The sequence below is a fragment of the Euwallacea similis genome, chromosome 8 (assembly GCF_039881205.1).
Source record: "Euwallacea similis isolate ESF13 chromosome 8, ESF131.1, whole genome shotgun sequence".
Classification (NCBI taxonomy): Eukaryota; Metazoa; Arthropoda; class Insecta; order Coleoptera; family Curculionidae; genus Euwallacea; species Euwallacea similis.
Window position 1 is genome coordinate 818,322 of NC_089616.1, and position 20,130 is coordinate 838,451.

Sequence of the window (20,130 nt, forward strand, 5' to 3'; positions counted from 1 at the left end):
TATGACTTAGTGAGTGAAAGTGGACGTTGCTGACGTGAGTTTGGTTCACGTTTTTGGTGCTCGAGAATCAGTTGATTGTTGTTTCTTGTGGTTTACAGTTAAGTTTTGTCAGAGATCAATGAGAACGACGTAATTAGAATTTTAGTTAAAAGCCGAAATTATTTTCAATTTTGGCTGTGCTGGAAGATGCTTGGGACCATCTTTAAATATGGTCTATGAATGATATCACAACTTAAGCTGTTTCGAAGGCTTTTATATATATTTTTTGTTTAATTCGAAACTGGAACTATTTTCGAAATGTTTTTAGGACTTAATGTTGTAATTTTTTCAGGAATTAAAATGGATTTTTTTTGTATTTTAGGTTTCAGCTGTGCACGCCACTGCTTGGAGTCGAATTTAATTCGGAACTCGACCTATTTCGAAGATTTTCCAAACTTATTTTCAGGAATTAATATTGAATTTTTTTTGTGCTTCAGATCTCAACTGTATGTTAAGTCCAAAACGTATTTGCAACTCACATCAGAATTCGAAGTTTTAGCATTAAAAACTTTCGATGTTTTTTGCACCCCTTCTTCCCAAAAAATAAAAATAATTCCAGTTATTTGCTGAATTGCGTATATTAATTTTAAAATTACTCACAATAACACATTAATCATCGCAATAATCATTAACTAATTTTAATAAATACTATGTAATGCCTATTAGCATCAACCAGTATCACAGGTAAGTAAATAATATTATAATTTTATAATAAGGGTCTAAATGTAGAGAATGAAAATTCCTTTAAAATGATGTATCATATAACGCCCTTTACCATTTAAGATATTTAAGACAGTGGTTCTGTGAGGTAGAGGGTTGAAAGAGGCGCAGTGAATTCTGTATAAAAATTGTTCCCCCTCGATAACAAAATCGACGTGTTCCAGCGATTTTAAAGAAATCTATCCCATTGCGAAATAATAGGTGTGGGACGTTTTCAAATTGACACTCTGTAACTAGTGCGAATTGTATTTACTTTAATGGTTGTCTAGTTTGACGTCATGTAGTAAGTCCGATTTTAACTTATTGTGCGTCTGAGATTACCCTTAGGGCCGAAACCCGGGTAGCGCACTTAATAAAAAGGTATTTAAGATTTACACGTCGAGTTTCAACTTAACAACAGTATGAAACGCACGCGATTTCGCGAATATTCGGTTGAGTTATTTAGAGACAAGAAATCCTTGACCCAAGAAATGTTAATTGCCCGTATTCGTCATAAATTGAAATTCCGTAATATTAGAAACAACAAATTGATTAAATGTGATTACTAATATAACCTTAAGTACTTACTTTCTGTCAGACTTTATTTCTCATTTCGTAAGCTCCTGCATACTGGTAGTTTCCTGCAGTAGGTGGGGCGGTGGCTAAAGGAGTATAGTCTAGTTAAGTCAAGAGATAAAAGAATCACGTTAGTCTCTGTGTGTTTTTCACATGCTTAGATGAACCTTTATTATTAACAAACATTATTGTCATGCAATAATAAAATATAGGTTAATAAAATATTCTTAAATTTCGATAAGTTGCCGAAACAAAATCTGTATCACAATGTAATATTCAATAAATCGTTAAAGATTGGACATAGAATTTATTTCGTCGTAAAGAATGTTTCAAGTTGTAAACAAAAAAAACCTATGCATTGTTAATAAAAAGTTTGAGAAAAACTCCAAATCGTAAACAAATTGATGCAATTGGTATACGACGAGAACCTGCATGCCCGATACGGTGATTAGCCATTGTGAAATATACAAATTTTTTTCAGATACCAAAATTTTCTTGCAACATTTCATTTACTAATTTTATTTTTAAATATTTGCTAAGTTGAAGGATTTTTTTCTTTGAATGAAGCACGTGCTATACTTATGTTGTCAACGATTTAAGATAGAAGTAAGTAACTCCAGATACAACATTTTAAACAAAGTAGTTCTGAAATACATTTAAAAAAATACTAAAGCAAATTCGACACTCCTATACCTTCGTAGGTTTGGTAAGGCAATTTGTTTGACAGTATGCATTTACGACATTAATATAGACATTAATTCCCAAACTTTTTATTAAATTAAGCACAATTATTAAATTATTGCATTACATAGACAATTAAAAGGCAAAAGCAGCATTAATTTTTTTTGTAGCTAAAGTTAAGCTCAATTGCAGACGTAAAATGCGACAAAATTGTTAGCGTGAATGATTGCAGGCACGAAAAACACACATGACACAGTGAAATGAGTACAAAAACAGAAATTATATTAATGGAGATAACGGCAGAATCGATCTAATAATAAGATAAGCAGTCTTTTAGTAGCGTGAGAAAACTATTTTAATTAAATACTTATAGCTTTTGTGTTTTATTATATTATTTATATTAACTAAAAAAGGGTACGGAACCCACTAAATATTTGAAATGCGCAGTGTACGACTTTCATCAAATTAAAAACGCAAAGAAAAGAACAGAAAATGTCATTGTATTGAATTTTCACCTTAGAACAAAAAATAGTAACAATTTATATGGAGACATGAAGATATCTATTTAGTTTGGAAAATTATGGAAAGCACATGGAGACTGTATCCTTGAAAAAAGTTTTGACTGTTTAATTTGTCTACTCATATTCAGTATCCTAAACTTTTTCTTCATGCGTATTGATAGTGCGACATTCCCATAAACACATGATAAAACGTCATTTATTTCATACTGTCCGGGTGGATCTTTTTTACCCTGAACTGTGTGTGCTGATTTGTGACCGGAAAATCGAAGATTATAGCACCCGCTACTGAATATTATTGTTAAGTCACCTTGCGACACTAATTAGTGATCAATCGTTCGAAGACTTACAGCTGTATCCATAACTAATTTCTTATATAAACATTTTTCTCTTATTGTGATTTAAGTGGGTACTAATTTCAACTTAAAGAATATTTAAAACATTGTAACATTCCCCTTTTAGGGGGCAAACAGTAAAATATTCATTAACTGAATAGGAAATGTTTCAAAAGTTTCTATGAATACCTATATAATTGCATTCGATAAACATGGCATTCACCACATTTTCAAGAAGTATTATTTGTTTACATCTAAAATATAAGTTTTTTATATGTATATTACAGGACAGTGTCAAATTGAATAATATATGATGCATCGCCACCAGGTATACAATATTCATTGACATTTTCCAGACTTGGCATCTGACATTACCTCATTAAATCAAGAAAATTAGTAGAAATTTATGCGACAAAAAGAACAAGAGATAAAAGATTGCATAAACAATGTTCTTATTTATTCATCTCCGAACGTAATTCAATGAAATTTTTTGCTTTAGAGAGTCGATTTCCGCTATAAATAATTACCAGTTTTTCTAAAACGAATTTTTTTAGAAGGTAATTTACAAAAAAAAACTTATCCGGAGCAAGTAACTTAATGCGAGAGACTGCCATCTTATTAAAGCATTTCTATCTAATGTTAGGAGAAAAAAAGGTTCGATATGAGAATGAACGGCATGAGGATCTTGGAAATAATAAAAGATACAAAGTTACATTGTACAAAACGTTATATAAAACAATTAAACAGTCTAGAATAGTTGGATGTAGGGATTGTTTTTCAGTTTTATAGTTGAGATTTTTTAATTTTTAAAACAGGATTTTGTTAGGCTCTAAAATACGCTACTTTTGTACCGTTTCCAAGACCTCCATACGATTGATTCTTATGTGAGACACCTGTATTCCGGCAATTAAATAATAAATTAGAAACATAAATCACTTAATTGAGAAGGGCTCACATAATATGCAATTTTCTTGGCAAAATACGATAATAAAATACAATGAACGTCTATTTTCATATGATATTAATAACGAAATTAAGAAAAAAATTAAATGACAACAGATAAAATAAAAAGATGAACGTACTTTTACTACTTTTACCTTTAGGTGCCTGGTAATGGCCCCGTCCTTCCCCATAACCGGGTCTGGGCCCGCTTTGACTAGATGTTGCCCTCCCCGACCGTTCCGGTCGACTTCTACCTTGAACTTGCGGCCCGGCCGGTGGACGACTAGGCGTGTTATGGTGGTATCTCTAAATTGCCCAGCAACGACATAAATAAATCAACCAAGACTTCTAAGGCTCAGTTGTATATCATCATTTTAAACTCTACTTGTAGTTAAATTAATGAAAAAGAACATACGTCGAATCCGAAACTTAAACATAAGATGGAGTTTAAAACCCGCACATACTACTGAGTCTAAATACAATGACTTGCCATTCTTCTTAAAGTATTCATGGGCCGCCGCAGCGTGTCCCCTATCCTCCTTGCTGGAGGTTTCTTTGGATTAGATGACGGCGTGTGCACGGCACAACATTTGATGAACATTCCCATGAAAATGATAAAGGCGATGCCCAATAAGAGAACCGCCCACCAGAACTCGGTGATCCACTGGGCCACTGTCTGGAGAGTCTGGCGATTCAAAAGAAGATTCATGAGACGAACTAGTGGACCGTCCGCATCTACAGCTCGACATTTCAAGAACACGTCGCAGTAGCCCTGAATAAACACGAGATATGAATTAAACTTACAATTCTATTCTTGTTTAGGTGAATGTGCACTGTCTCCAAATATATACAGCTTAGAGTGAACGAAAAGTTGTCGCTAAAAACAGAAAAATAGTAATGGCCAATGATTAAAACTAGACTCCAACTCTTATGTTTCTTTAAGGTTAAATCGACTGCAGTTAAAAAGTTGCTTCATTCATATTTATAAATAAAAATTGAAGAAAATTATTGTATGTAATCCCAGATGAAGAATTTACACTAACGTAAAAATATTTTCAAGATGAGTTGAATTTGCTTTTAAACTGTATGTCAAAACAGCCTGTTAACAGTATCAATTAATAAAAGCAGCACCAAGTCCGAGTTCTTTACCTGGAAATTATCACAAGGAGAGCCAGGCCTCAAACTTATCCCCCCAGGAGGCAGGCCCACTTTACTAGCAAATTCGCTGGTACTTCTGCACATATCCGTGCCATTCTGACAAGCCAACTCGCAGAGTTTCCGTTTGTCTACATTGGGGTGACCTTGCGAGGTTAGAGAGCATGCTTGCAGGTTCCATTCCAAACATATGGAACCCATACATTCGCCCTGAAATAAGCGCAAAACTTACATGGGTACCTGGGAAAACTATTCCGCACTTACTTTAATACATAACTGAGTTCCGTTATTGCATTTAGTCTTGTCGGGCTTGGGCTGCGGTTCTGGGCATTCGGCGTTCCTTCCGTTGCAATAGGAGGTGCGAGAACAGTCGGACTCAGGTTTGCAAAGTTCGCTTTGATATGAGGGAATAAACTTGCAAGTATCACCGTTGCAGCATGGTCCTTGGCTGGGACTGCAAATTAAGGATTTAAATTATTACCGAAAGTCTAGATTCGGTGGGAATAAAATACCTGCATTCAGTACCCACTGGCCTTCTGCAACCGGTTGCGGAGGGATTTCTTTGTCTAACCTCGGGATTAACCACCCGGGGATAACAACATTTATCCATACACTCATTATCGTCGTATCCGCAGTCACACTCCTCGCCGGCTTCCACAATTTTATTACCGCAAAATGCACCTAAAAATGCAGACTTTCAGCAGCTAGTGAAGGTTTTATGCTTTCAACGACAAATCCCCAGTTGGGATTTAGACAAACTGGCTCATTCACATATACGAGTACATACCCGCAGATGCAGAAAAACAATTTCTCTTTTTATTGTCATCAATTGCGTCTAACACATTGCTAATATTTCCTATAGAGCAACGGGAGAATTTGCTATTATTGGGCCTGTCGCCGCTGGTGGCTGATGCAAACATAATGTAGTTTCCATTTATTCCTCCTGGACGACATTCGGGGGGATAATCGTGCTGGAAAGTAATTAGTGAAAAAAAGTAGGCAATTAGAAAGCAGTGGGACTTACAGGTGAGCCGAAATTATGCCCTATTTCGTGAGCAAGAGTCAGCTGGGACACTTTGGGTGGCACTCTGCTGTTGTAGTTTACAAAAGTTATGATACCAGTGTTCAAAGAACGTTTTGTTGATTGGTACATGCCACCTGAAAAAAAAACACAAATCTTGATGCTGATCTACTGTGAAAGATTTATAGAACATGCGGGAAAACTATGGTTGTAACAAAGTAAATAATAGTAAAAATAGATATTACAATTTATTATTTTCGTCGCACGTGAAATATCGCCTTTTTTCTTTCTCCGTGCTTCATTCGACCAGTGTGTAAAGTAATTTTTTGTAACTTTTGGCAATCCCGACATGAACAAAAAAGCATTTAAAATGTCGGGAATTTTTACAACCAAAGTTTCAACCCCATTTCGCACCCCTTATACGGATACCCTCGGGACCTTCTTAAATAAGGTGAAGGTAGCCCAACGAGGTAAGATACACTTGATAGCCCCTGTGTCTCTTACGAATGAAGCTGTTTCTCCCCTGGGAGGAGATTGCACTCATAGAAATTGAAACTTTGGGATTTTTTTAAAGATATTTGTCTACGGAACAAGAGGATAGCGATTATAATCTTCCTACGCAGTTTCCGGACAACAACGAATGATCTTTCGAACAGTGAGATAGCTGTTTCTGCAAGGCGAATAAAGCAGAGTCCCGCAACATGGCATGAGTTACGCAAAATAGTATTTCCTAATAACTTTCACACATGATTTTTTAATTTTGCTGTACAAGGAAAAAATCAAAAGGAAAATGCGCAAATTTGATCCTATCCAAGTTACGCCACGTATCTCGTAAATTACAGAAAACATTCTTGTTGCTGGGCCCATTTGTTAACTGAATTGCGAAATGAAAATTCCTGGTTTCATTTGCTAATAGTTGCAAAATGAAATCCATTTAGTCGTCCTGTTAGGTTCAAAAATTAGAATTTCTTATCTTTAATTTTAACAAATAGAAAAACACTTCTCGTAATCCAAACTAGTGACCAAATAAGTTCGATTTCACTATTAGTTACATAATGGAAGCAAGTACCCTCAATTAAAAAAATATTGCCGATTTAGTTTAAAATATGTCGATAATGGCTCCAAAGCTTTGAAAGAAAAATTTATTCTTCTATATGATATTACTTACCTATTGTCTCGGTGTAAGTCTTATACTTTTCACAAATTCCACCAGAAGCCCCTGAAGCACTGGCAACCCAAGCCAGTCCCAACGTACCACCAGTGAAATCCCTGTAAGTGAACACATAGGCAAGGCAAAAGTCTTCATGATTCCCTAAAGAATGGATGTTCAAAAAGTTGCTAACGTCAATGTTTTCCAGACAAAATTGGTTGGGATCCGGACAAGGATGTCTGGTACATCCGCAAGAGGAATCATCATCAATCTGAAAGTTAAATTTTGGAAAACGCTGAAACAAAACTGACAATTTGGCAAACCTTGATTCTTTGCACTTCAAATTTAATATTTCGATGCTCATTTCTCCCATCGAATTTTGTATCTCTGTAAATATAGTTAACGGCAGTGACATGGTGGGCTATGAGAGACAATATTTCCTCCCTGGTTTTTTCGTTTACTTCATGTTCCTTTCTGCCATCGGTGTGCTATAAATATTCATACATGAACATTCACAAAAACGATTAGTCACACAACTAACCTCTGGAAAAGTCTCTCTAATATGTCTCCAAATCAGAGGATCAGTTTGTATATACAAGGAACAGGTATTTTTATGTTCATCCCTCCGCGCAGCCCTTTTAACCCTCGAATGCCCTTCGTTCGCCTCTTTGGAATACTTACTGGACCGGTGCTCATAACTTCCGGGAAATTGATATTCAGACTCCTTTGAAAATTTCTTATCTAATAAAATATTGTTTTCTTTATTTTGTTCGAGATTCTTTCTTAATTTCGGATTGACTGGCTCAAGAATTTGAGGCGCAGCAGGTTGCTCTGGCCTTTCTGAATTTTGGATTGAATCCATCCACGCCAAGACGTCATCATTAATGCCGCAACCGGCGGAATGACCTACATAATTTCAAAATTTCTACATTCAGAACCTAACAATTCTGAATATATACTAGGTATATCACCAACTTATTCGAGAATTTAATTCCTAATATTACAATGAAAACGAGGTATTTGTGGATTTGCGAGTGCAGTACACTTTAACAAAAAAACCGCTTACAAAGAAGCGGTAGTTCTCAGGAAATTAATGTCAAAACTATCAACTTCCTAGAATCTTAATAAATTCTGTCACGAGCTTCTTAAAAAAGTCGTTAAATGTAAGAAGCATGGTTCGAAATTAATCAACATTAAAAGTCGATTGCGACCTCATTACTCTCCTTAATGGGAAGTTTCATTATTGCCGATTCTTATCGGGAAACGTGATAAAGCCTTCCATTACATTATTTTGGCACGAATCTCTCTCTGGAGTAAAACGCCAATTTGTTCCATGTAAACAAATTAACCGAGATTAAGCGATAGTTAATGAAGCAATACGATTCGAATTAAAAGAAAAGTGAATTTCGGGTTAGTTCAATTTAAATATGGTTTCACAAGACAAAGACAAGTCTAAGTAGGTAACTCACCTTGTCTAACGGCTTCATAAGGATCGTGCACGTGATCCTCGTGGTAAATCACCGAATGAAAGGTCCTCTTTGGGTGCGTTTTGTGCGGGAAATAATGATGAGCTTTCTCTACAAAAAACGAGCCATTCGGAGAGAGAATCCTTCCCTCAAAAACGCCATCAATAATTGAGCCGAACACCTTACTGTCTGGTTCGCCTGAAAATAACAATTTTACAAATTATAATTTCAAAAAATAGGAATAGTTACCTAAAAGTTGTCCAGTATAAATATGCGAAGTGTCCGCAGCAATAGGTTGACCCTTATCATCTAAAACTTCCAACTTATCGTTGAACACATCCAAATCCCGTTTCAACCGAATTCGGAAATTGCGCTGGTGTGCTTTAAAGGACAAATACACGTGACTGTCCAATGACCGCTTACTGCGCAAGTGAGCATTATGGACAGCTCCCGTGTCGTAGCTGAGAGGTTCATAGTGGCTGATGTACTCGTTCAAATGGTTTGCTGAAACAAAATCAGTTTTATAGCAATTATTTTCAAGCGGTGTTTTGCATTATAAATGTTCCAGATAATCCATTTCGGACAATCGCGAGCTCCAAAAAATCGGAAATTAAAGCAAGTAAAATTAAATTACCTACAATCAGTTTTAACTAAGTTGACGCTCTCACAAAAGAGGAATGGTTAATACGGTTAAATAAAACCAAACTTTCAAAATTTGATTTCAACAAGGTTTAGGTTAAGTGTTAGTTAACATACGAAGAATAACTCGTGAAGGCCATTATTATTATTAGAGCTTTCTTAACGCAGTTTCTCAATCACAAATGCAGTTAAGAATAATTCCGAATATCCATGAAAACCGATTAAGTAGGTTAGTTTCTTCAATGATAATTGTATTAACAATCAGTAGAAAGTGAATTTATTTTTACCAATTTAGAACTACAATAAAATAGCAACAATGGCTTCTTGCTGGATTAGCGATAAAACCGTACTTAATTGAGTGATAATCATCGCGACTGGAAAATAAAAACAAGAGATTTCAAGTTTACTTCTCTATTTCTGGTGCTCCATGACTTAGCGAATTTACAACGAAAGGGAAAAAACAGATAAAACAAGTGTGTACCCCGAAAGTCTCACTTACAGCTTCAGATAAACATAGGCAAGTCTTTGAAAGTAAACGTATTTTGTAGCACGTAAATGTGTCGATAATGTTTAAAAATGAAAAAGTAAATTCAAGGATTTTAAACATGCATTAGCCCTGGGGAATATCGAGGTCACACAGCCCCTACAAGAGTATTATATTATATTCAATAACGGATTTAATAACGAGACACCAAAACTTTCCTGAATGTTTACTGACACAGACATAGAAGCGTGTATGTGGGATATTAAATATTTACAAAGCCAATAAAGTCATAATACATGAGCTTCAACTACATATTCTAGAAGAGATGAACAACGTTCCTCTTGATAAAGGATTTTCATACTCGGAAATATCAGACTGCTCCATAGTAGGTAACCACATTTCTTTCCTAGAAGTAATATGATCACGAATGCAAGTAGGAATCATTATCACCGCAAAGACATTGTCATGACAAAATGAATTTGGTTGTTTGCATGTACACTATTTAATACGTGAGTAATTGGATGGAGGACGAAGTGTTTTTATGAGCAACGAGAATCAAATCAGTCAGCGTTATAATTAGGAAAAATTCAATTATTTATATTATAATATATACCGTTTTAATATGTTTATACGAACGTTTGCTGTATAAACTATATTCAAAAATTGAGAGATCAAACAAAGATACGGCGATGAAGTTTCATTTAAAAAATTATCAATTTGATAATTATTCCAAGTTATACATTTTTTCATGAAATTTCCAATTTCAATGGCATTAACTACTTCTTCTTGGTAAGCAGTCAATTTTTGGCACATTTAACATTTCATTTTGCTTTGTTTTACACGAAGGAGATACATTTTCGGGGGTCTCTTCCTGCCGTAAACGAAATTGGGGTAATTCCGTACTGTCATGGAAAATTGAATTATGTGGAATCATATGAAAGACAACGAAATGTAGCTCATGTGGAAGACAATTGTGACCTACCTTCCGGCGACGATGACTATACTTCTTTCCGTGAAACGAATAATGACGATGACAGGCTAGAAAACCCTCAAATGCAGATTCTAAATAACAAAGATACCAGTCGAGTTTTTTATGACTGGCTTTAGCTCAAGACAGCTATAGCCAATTTCATATATTCAAAATTTTACAACTCTTCGTGACTAAAGAGTCTCCTTTATATTTTTATTTATCATCTCACGTTCGGGTCACCTGAGTCGTATGACAGTAACGAGAAGACGCAAAAAGAAGTCCACTCTTTAAATCAGAAAATGCAAGAACTTTCGCTCTTTACTACTAATAAGATTTCTCCAGGAATGCGTTTTTACATTACCCGTACACACTTTATCATTCATAAATTATCGAGTATCTCAAGAACGCAATGAATCCTCGTGTATTTTCTGCAATTTAAATATATATATATGTATGTCTGAGCACAAGCTGATGATAAATTTCGCAATGATTAATTTACGCTTCTTAACAATAATTAAAACTGTTGGTTAGTAATAACAAAGGTACAACTTGAACACACGACAAGGTGTTTTAAATCTCAAAGCAGGTCTAAAGAGGTTTTTACTGGAATTAAGGATGGCACTGCTATTGTGAGAGATAAAGGTTCTTTGTTAGTGATGTTAATTGTTATTCATTGGAGTCGTTATTTACAAAATCGATTTTGCAGATTGCGAAAATCCCAATTTAGAGCACAAAAACCCGCTGTAATGAAATTAGTGAGGCTGTAAAAAAATTAAGGCTGACAACCCAGATTCAATCCACAACACACATTTTTGTTTTTGTCGAAGTGTATATATCGATAAATCCCATATAAAGCTTTGTGCAATCACTTTTCTATTACGTTGGAGTCGATTTTCCTTTTAAGTTTGAGCTGCTCATAGTCGGCATCGTTTTTGCCGAACGGAAACAACCCTTTTATGTTCCGGATAAAGTATGAAGGGTTTGGAACATGCCTGCGCTTGAAAATTATGAAATAAAAGCAATAGAAAGGGAAATATGTTTCTAGAATCTAGAAAAGATTCAACTACATATTCCTCTTGAAATGATAACGAAGAGTTTAGCTCATGCAGACGACCATGAAACTTTTATTTTCAACACTAAGCTGTGAGTATCTCGTGAAAGTGAATTTATGATGATAGATGTAGAAAACATACGCTTGAACTCACATCTGCCTCTTTTCTCTAAGTATGTACGTATGCAAAGTGAGTAAATAAATATATCACTTTCCATTCTTTTATCTCGAATATCCTTAAAGGCAACTGGGGCCTAATTCATCACATTAGCGTCATCTCTTGGTAACAGATGGTCGATATTTTACTAATTGCCGGATGTTTGTATTATTCCTCTTACGGGAAGTAGATGGAATTTGCTTTATCTCCAATTATTTTTGGTGATTTAAAATCACATAACGGGAACCTACTCAATTATGAACAAGAAATACAACATTAAAATTTAATTTCCGGTAATTTTTTTCTTAACCTAAAAATTCTATTTTAAGTACGAAACATATTTAAGCATCTTCAGCTTTGTGCCTGTTCGGCCATTTCAGCTTCGGTGGAAGCACCATTTAATTAACTTCACTAATGAAACGTTTATTACAAGAAACATGAATAGGTTGAGCTCGAAAAACGTAACACTGGTGCAAAACATCTGCTTTTAAACTACGCTTCGTTACAATGTAAAGCAGTTTGCAGTGGTGTAATTACCATCGTTTTATAGGGGTGATGTACCCTTGATGGTAGGTTAGTTCTGTTCTGATGGAATTGAATGACATCTAAAAATAGTGTTTCATTTCTCTCACAAGCAAATTAATAAAGACACTAGAACAGAGCTTCGTTTATTTTACATTTCTGTTTCTCTCATTTCTAAATTTCTCTTTTATTATTAATTATGCATGTACCTACTTAAACGGTGAAGCCAATCTGTATAGTATGCGGAGTTCTTGTTTAATGATTTTACTTTTACACATTATAACATTATTTGCCTCCAGGCCTTGTCAATGTTGCCTCTGTTCTTTTTTAACAACCTCTTCCCAATTATGTGGCATGCAATGATATGATATTTTCCTTCTTGTAATTTTTTTTCAAAATGTTTCTTATTCAATTCTTTTCTTGGTTTCGTACACTTTTTCGCTTTCATTAAAGAATATGGAACTCGTGTTCCGCATAGTTATTACCTTTTTAAAATATTTCAATTTAATTCCTTTATTCAATATTTTATATCGTAAATATTATTGTATTTTTTACAAATAAACGTGTCATTAATGGCTTAAAATATGATTCATTTGTCACAATTGATATAACTTTAATAATTATCTAGAATAAATGTGTTCGTAATAAATAACAAAGGCTTCGAATACTACTTTCTTACAACCTATTCGTGAATTACTGTCTGCTTTTATCGATGACAATTATAGTGATAAAATCTTATAAACGACTAATTTTACTTTCTAGGTTCACGTTAAACAAATCTGAGAGTTATCTGAGGAATTATCCAATCAAAACATACTAGGTATTTCTGGATTCAATAAGGGTGTGATAGTTTGGCTCAGTTTAAGAAAAAAGTTCCTATTAACATGGGTTCGCAAACGCACCGTTTTCGAGATACAGGGTGTGTCAAAAAGCAGTATTTTTTTTAGTTTTTTGAGAATATCTCAGGAATCGTTTGAAATACAGAAGTCACATTTTGTACATCTATTATCATTAATATTAGTTACGTTTTGAGCACTACTTCAATTTTTTCCCATATGCCAGAGGCAGAAATTTTAGAGTTACGTGAAATTTTTTTGCCCCTAATTTTTATACCACTGGGAAAATTAGCATTTTATAGGCACGTTTTATACCGCCAATGTGTTCTACACAAAAAAGGTATTCATGGTCAATAGCTCTAATGCGAACCATTGTTGAGAAAAATAACATTTTGTGATGAAAAACATGTAAAAAATTAGCAACATGAATAAATATGAAAATCTCACGCAACCCTAAAATTTCCGCCTCTGGCGTATGGGAAAAAATGAAGTAACGCTCAAAACGTAACTAATATCAATGATGGTAGGGGTACAAAATGTGACTTTTGTATCTCAAACAATTCCTAAGATACTGTCAAGAAACTAAAAAAAAACTGTTTTTTGACACCTTGTATCTTGAAAACAGTGAGTTTACGGACCCATGTTAATAGGAACCTTTTTTTTCTTAAAATAAGCCAAAGAATCACACCCTTCATTTTCTGATACATGTTTAGAAACACCCTGTATATGTATGATTTTTTAATCATATCACTATCGACTAGCAGTGAATAATCAATCACAATATTTTATTTCGCAACAACAAAATTAGCAAAAAGCAAAGCCCTTTATTTAAAATCAAGACTCTGTGCAAAAACAAAACCTAGACTTACCCTGCGCGACTGTAAGAAACTCAACCCTTCATTATAAAAATCTTGCATTTTTAAAGCATTATTACAAATACCTCTAACTTTAGAATGTAGTAAATTATATGCTCGATTAAATGTAACACGGAATTATTATTTAATTTTGCGATAAAAAATGGAAATGTGGCTTGGAAAATATAAAATTAATTCTTTACATCTTTCCATTTTTAGCCTCAAGTTTTGTGTGAAGGAGAACTTAGATGAATCATAAAGATTTAAATTTTAAAACAGACACGTGAAAATGTCATAACACAAAATATATTTTGTAGTACGTGTTTAATATTAAAATTTTTTCTTTGTTATTTTTAACTTCAAAGGCGCTTTACATTAGTGAGAACTCTTTATTTCGAAAATGAAGCTCTTTTTGAATATAATTTATATGGCGAATTAATACTATTTTTGGGCGTAAAATACGTGGTTAAATCTTTGCTACAAAAAAAATGTTGCAAAATGCTCGGCCATCCTAATGATTTAAAATTTGTAGTCCAAACTAAATCTTCTCAGCTTCTAAGCATTTACGTACTGACTACGAGCCAGACTTCAGCCTAGACATTTTCTTTTCTGTAGACTTTTTACAATTATAACATGCCACTGAAAAGAAAACCACCTAAAATATTATAGTAACTGGAGCATACTGATTTTCTGCTTAACAGACCCAACGCCGGAAACGCCTCATTACTCAACAGCTTAACGAGATATAACACAACACCTATTTGAATATTATTTTCATCTCCGAATTTCCTACAATACACAAATCATTTATTTGAACCTGGTTTTCAGCTTTGCTGCTGGCCATTTCAATTTCGGCATTATAAATACGAAGCGATTAAACAACAAAATAGTTTTGTATGTGTGCCCCAGTTCAAGATACTGTTTTATCATTTACATTTTGCTATTTATATTTATTAACAAATAATGCCAATTTTGCTTGCTTGTCCCAAATTGTTCCAGTTGACTAGTTGTGATATGCATATCATTTTAAGTAGATTACCAGGAAATGATGCGGCTGAAATATCTAAATCGCTTCTATATACAATACATACACATTTCTATTGCAACTATGGCACGTTACATCGTTGTAACTTTCGATTAACGTATTGAAGTCTGCATTGTGTTGCCTGCACAAAACGGCTTGCTCGGGTTTTACAGGCAAGACCTCGCTCCTGTAAACTGCAATATAGAGCAGCTGAAAAGCAACCGAGCCATAAAACATTTTCTCCAGATTTCCACAGAATCAAGACAAACTGGTTTAACACAAAGTTCTGCCATTTTGACCATTGACTTAAATTACTTCCGACTTCTGAAAAGAGCATTTCCCAAATAAATTTTCTGGATTTTCGGAAATAAATTTCTATACACGACATAGAGGCCCAACGACTTCGAACTGTTACTACCGCTACCCATTTAATTTACGGGATTCCAGCCTCTACAGCTGTCAAGTGCATAAATAAGTAATGGGTTTTTACATACAGGGTGGTCGAGGAACGTGTCCAGGATCTAAATTAGGTGGGGTACTGTGGCAACATGTCTTTATAATTACTTATTTCCATGTCTCTGCCAGAAGTACTTCGAAGCAGCACTTTTTCGATCTTAAAATTGCGCAAAATTTTTTCAATTAAACATTCTCGCACCTCTCTTACCATTTACGCGATCCCAAGGCTTATTTCCCCACGTTAAGCATCCTAATTTTGAATGAGCATTATAATACTCTTTTATTACAATGGCGAATTTTCAGTATGTTATTTTGTTATCGTACGACCACCCTTTAGGTGTATCTACATGTTGAACGGAGTTAAAATATAGCCGATTTAAGTAGAGAAATTCAATTGGTCAAAGCACCAAAGAATGAACCATAATGGAAAATGGGTTATCACAATAGCCGAACCAAACTTGAAAACAATTAAACCAAAGTTCCATCCTACAACATTACATGGTTGTTATTGTTTCCCAAGTTCGAACGGTTTCCAGCCATTGCTCTGCAAATAAAGCCCGAGTTATTACGAGATACAATCGCTTTAGTTAGGTTATTTATGAAACGTTTTAAAAATGATATATAAACTTTTCATGTTAAGCTCAAGCTTTAAATGCACAGTAACGATTAGGTTTAATGCCTTAAATTGAAGTTGTGCGATGGCATCTACTGCAGAATGGGCCATATATTTCTATTAAGCTCTAAATGCATTGATAGCTGAAAGAAAACAACTTAAGCAGTAAAGATAAATCATGATATTAAACCACAGTAAATTCGTATTGTACCACATGTGAATAGATTTACTGAAGTAGAAAAAATATCGCATTAATATGCATGCATCAAACCATTTTTTGACTCCAGTCACAAAACCAACGCAGCAATTTTTCCCGTGTTGTTGTTACATCCACTTTGCATATAACAATTGAATCAACTTTTCAGGCATAATGAATAAAAAACAAAAATCTCCCTTAAAAAGCGGTAAAATGAACGAGAATTCTTCGAAAAAATGATAGCAGATGCTTCTATTAGGTTCTAAAATATTTTTCAAAAATAGAAATAAAAGCTTGTCCCGGGGTTAAAAGAGTCGTTACACTATGAAAACGAAAGCAAAGTTCGGTCTGGGAGCGCTCCATTTTTATTAAAAGCGAAAGATTGTTATCAGGCTATTTTGCCCGTCTTCCGTACATTGACACGAGCTTAGAGACAATGAAAATATATAAGAAGTGATAGAACATGAATACGAATACACTCACTAACAAAACCAGTAAGATAAAGGAAATCGTTTCCTTTTGCGGTTTATTTGCGTAAGATAAATAATACGTAAAGTCATAGGCACTCTTACAGCAGATATAATTGGTTACTTTTGTATAAATGCTATTTGACATAGTTTATTTGCTTTGATGCCTTTCTAGCTATGGGCAAAGGTACTATTTCAATGCGTTTTTGCAACTTTAAGTTTGAATAATTTTTAATCCACATGATAAAATTTTAAAAAATGTATTGCACCAAATTCAGGGAAGCCAGGCCTTACAAATAAGATGTCATTATCATCCCTATTAATATTTTAGGGTTGTAATCACAGCGCAAAGGAGAAAAACAATTTGGAAGTTAATTCTATCACAAAAGTTGTCCCCATTAAAAATTAAATTGACGTATCTCGGTGTTTATAGAACAAAAAATTCGTGACCACAAACTCATGTGTTTTGTTTACAATGAGCCATCTGGTATAATAACATCTCTTATTATAAGTAAAGTTAAAATTCATCTATTAATCCCAAAAGAAAATCGTATTTCTTGTTATGCCCATGCTGAAGTAAATTAGCGAAGTGCCCTCCATTAATTATTATGAAAAGTGTGAAAATATTTTTAACGTTTTCTTTTTTTCGAGCGTTTTCATTTTTTCCCATTTAATCAATCAAAAAAAAAAAATCAATAGTCGTGTCCAAGGTCCTCCATACTGTTTATTGCTATGAGGCACATTTTGTTCCACTTCTTAATAATAATCGAACGATAAGCAACATGTTTCCTGGAAAATTAGTCATTTGGATTGCAGTAGCTTTCAATTAGGAGAGATTACCGAAATATTTATTTTGACACAATTAGCTGAATGGGCGATAAAACTCGTGTAACAAACAGCAACTAATAAAAACAGAACACCATGGATTGTGTACGTATATTACAAAACAGAGCTTTCAGGGTGATTACAAATTAGAAGGTAGGTTAATCGGAGGTAAATAAGGTATTTCCTTATTATAACCTTGACGAAGTCTAATAAGCTACTATTACTGCTTAGCACGTAAGATCGATTTAAAATTTTATTGATTTAAAAAACTCCACTATCTTTTTCATCATTACTTAAAGTGACTAATGTGGTTGATATTTGCTGATTTTTCCTTGCTGTGTAAATATTTCCAAGAATATTTTCTTTCGAATATATCCTGCCAAAGTCTTCATGGAATACATAAAAACTCTGCCAACCCTTAATATTAATGACCAACAACGTCGAAGTTTATCTTTCTCGCAACAGAATTACCACTAAAACACTAGTATTCAAACTCATCGTTTCACCTGAAATATGATTCATTGAACATTTCCCGAGAACGGCAATTTTACTGTAGTTTTTCCGGGAAAACGGTTGGCTCGAGGGTTTGCTTTAAATCGAATATTCAGAGAGTTTGCTCAGGGGTTTGTTTATTTTATGACTAAAAATACGAGTATTCGTATATTATTTCTCAAACGGTGGCTGCAGTTCATTAAACAACCGTTTTAATTATAATAATTTTTGGGCTTCCAAACATTCCTAGCATTTCTTCCCACTCTCAGTTTTACCTATTCTATATACGTGAAATAATTAAAGATTACAGTCACCCTTGTGTGGAAGGAATAATCCAAAGTCAAATTGCGTAGAAATAAATTAAGTAAGCCCTATGGAAATGAAATAAATCGTGAGGGTTAAACCACACTTCCTCCCAATCCCCAGCTTAGTGTCACGAATAAGGGTCAAGTTATATGGGAGAATCATGAAATTCTGATAATTTTTAGTTTTTGAGAGGATTAAGAGAAGGGTTGATTAGTGCGCACCACTATAAACTTATATTATTAAATTTTACCCCAATTAACAATTCGGAGGGTGAGTGAACGAAACCGTCTTTGCGTGAAGCCCCTCTCCCACATGCAAATAAAAGCTACAACGAATGCTCTCATTAAGATCATTATAAGTCTATTTATATTAATAAAAATTATAATTTGTATGCAAACGAAGACCGCTTCGTATCTCCCATTTGCAAGGCCACTGACACCGACGGGAGTTCCTGTATGTGCCGGTTACGTTATTAGTCACACAACCTGGTTACAGGCGACTGGCCAGTTCACCATTATAACTATTATAAAAGCAAATCATCGTTACAGAAACTTTGTTTTTTAACAAGTTAGTGTAAATTCAATGGCACAACCTGGGAAAGTTGTTTTGCCCCGATGCAACTGTAACACTATTTTTTATTATTCGGTTTTTGTCCAATACCCAGCACGCAATCAAATGCAAAATTTTATTCTCCGTTGTTCCTTGTTTTAATTTTCATTGTCACATTATTCTTTGTGGCTTGAGTTGTAAATTTATTTGTAAACTTCTCTCCTACCCCTTTCCTTTCGCTCATGGCACATTTGTTACCCTTGATTTAATTTATCTATAATTACTTTTGTAGGGTATTAAACACTCTGTATACAGTTTTTCCTATTATTTTGTTTGGGAATAGCGCCCCACGCCGAAGTAGGGATTGTTAGTGCAGTGGAATTGCATACTGTTCTCAGTTAATACTGAGTGGTAATAACATTCACCCATTACTAAGGGCTTAGACGAAAACTCTAGTTATTCTCCTTTTTATAACATTTTTCCTAGATTATGCAGATGCACATTAATTTTACCCGATGAGATAGATATCTTACAATTAACTTTTTTTCCTTGATTGCATGGTTGAAGTTGTAATTCAAGTAACGGTCTGTGAGAGTTGATTTCCGGTAAACAATTGTTTCGAACTTTGTAAGCCTTTTATGATTAAAATATCTAAGGAAGAAAGTATTTTCATTTTATTCTTCCTCAGTTATACGTAAATTTTATTTTAGGTGCTTTTAAATTTAAATGAGAAAGTTACACAAATGATTACTATCATGCTCATATATTGGAAAACATCATCAATCCATCATCATCCACTAAATTTAAGGTTAAAAAAAAACTAAAAAACTACATCAAAGACTCTACGAAATAAATCAGACTTTGTCAACAAAATTTCACCTGATAATTAATCATCTAGCGTTCAAGTCTATCAGACATATTTTAACACATTTAAATAAAGTTAACGATAATTCAAACTTCAACTTTAATCGTGTAAAACACTAAAATCTAACATAACCATCAACATAGTCTAAATTAGTATAAGTTAAAAAAACACAGCAAATTAATGAATTAAGATAAAACTGCTACACTCAATTTCACATGAAATGCACCACCCAGTTATAATAA

At 34.1% G+C, this 20,130-nt stretch overlaps 2 protein-coding genes across 5 annotated transcripts in view; both read right to left on the reverse strand.

Annotated features, from left to right (window-relative positions):
• kuz (zinc-dependent metalloprotease kuz) overlaps positions 1-20,130 on the reverse strand; it is a 30,181-nt gene that overhangs the window by 5,043 nt on the left and 5,008 nt on the right. Inside the window, exons 2-14 of one of the 4 annotated variants that reach the window (XM_066392843.1) lie at positions 8,832-9,086; positions 8,586-8,780; positions 7,658-8,022; positions 7,440-7,604; positions 7,135-7,387; positions 5,970-6,103; positions 5,733-5,916; positions 5,458-5,626; positions 5,210-5,399; positions 4,940-5,155; positions 4,281-4,562; positions 3,946-4,096; positions 1,327-1,400 (exon numbers count right to left, since the gene is read on the reverse strand). In XM_066392843.1, coding sequence (XP_066248940.1) covers positions 1,333-1,400; positions 3,946-4,096; positions 4,281-4,562; positions 4,940-5,155; positions 5,210-5,399; positions 5,458-5,626; positions 5,733-5,916; positions 5,970-6,103; positions 7,135-7,387; positions 7,440-7,604; positions 7,658-8,022; positions 8,586-8,780; positions 8,832-9,086 — 2,627 coding nt within the window. In that variant the 3' untranslated portion in view covers positions 1,327-1,332. Of the gene's footprint in view, positions 1-1,326; positions 1,416-3,930; positions 4,097-4,280; positions 4,563-4,939; positions 5,156-5,209; positions 5,400-5,457; positions 5,627-5,732; positions 5,917-5,969; positions 6,104-7,134; positions 7,388-7,439; positions 7,605-7,657; positions 8,023-8,585; positions 8,781-8,831; positions 9,087-20,130 lie in introns of all 4 variants that reach the window. The other 3 variants (XM_066392841.1, XM_066392842.1, XM_066392840.1) reach the window with 3 other exon arrangements.
• LOC136410613 (uncharacterized) overlaps positions 6,454-20,130 on the reverse strand; it is a 48,757-nt gene continuing 35,080 nt past the window's right edge. The window contains exon 4 of the transcript XR_010752263.1: positions 6,454-6,463. The gene's annotated coding sequence lies outside the window, so the exon portion shown is untranslated. The remainder of the gene's footprint in view (positions 6,464-20,130) is intronic.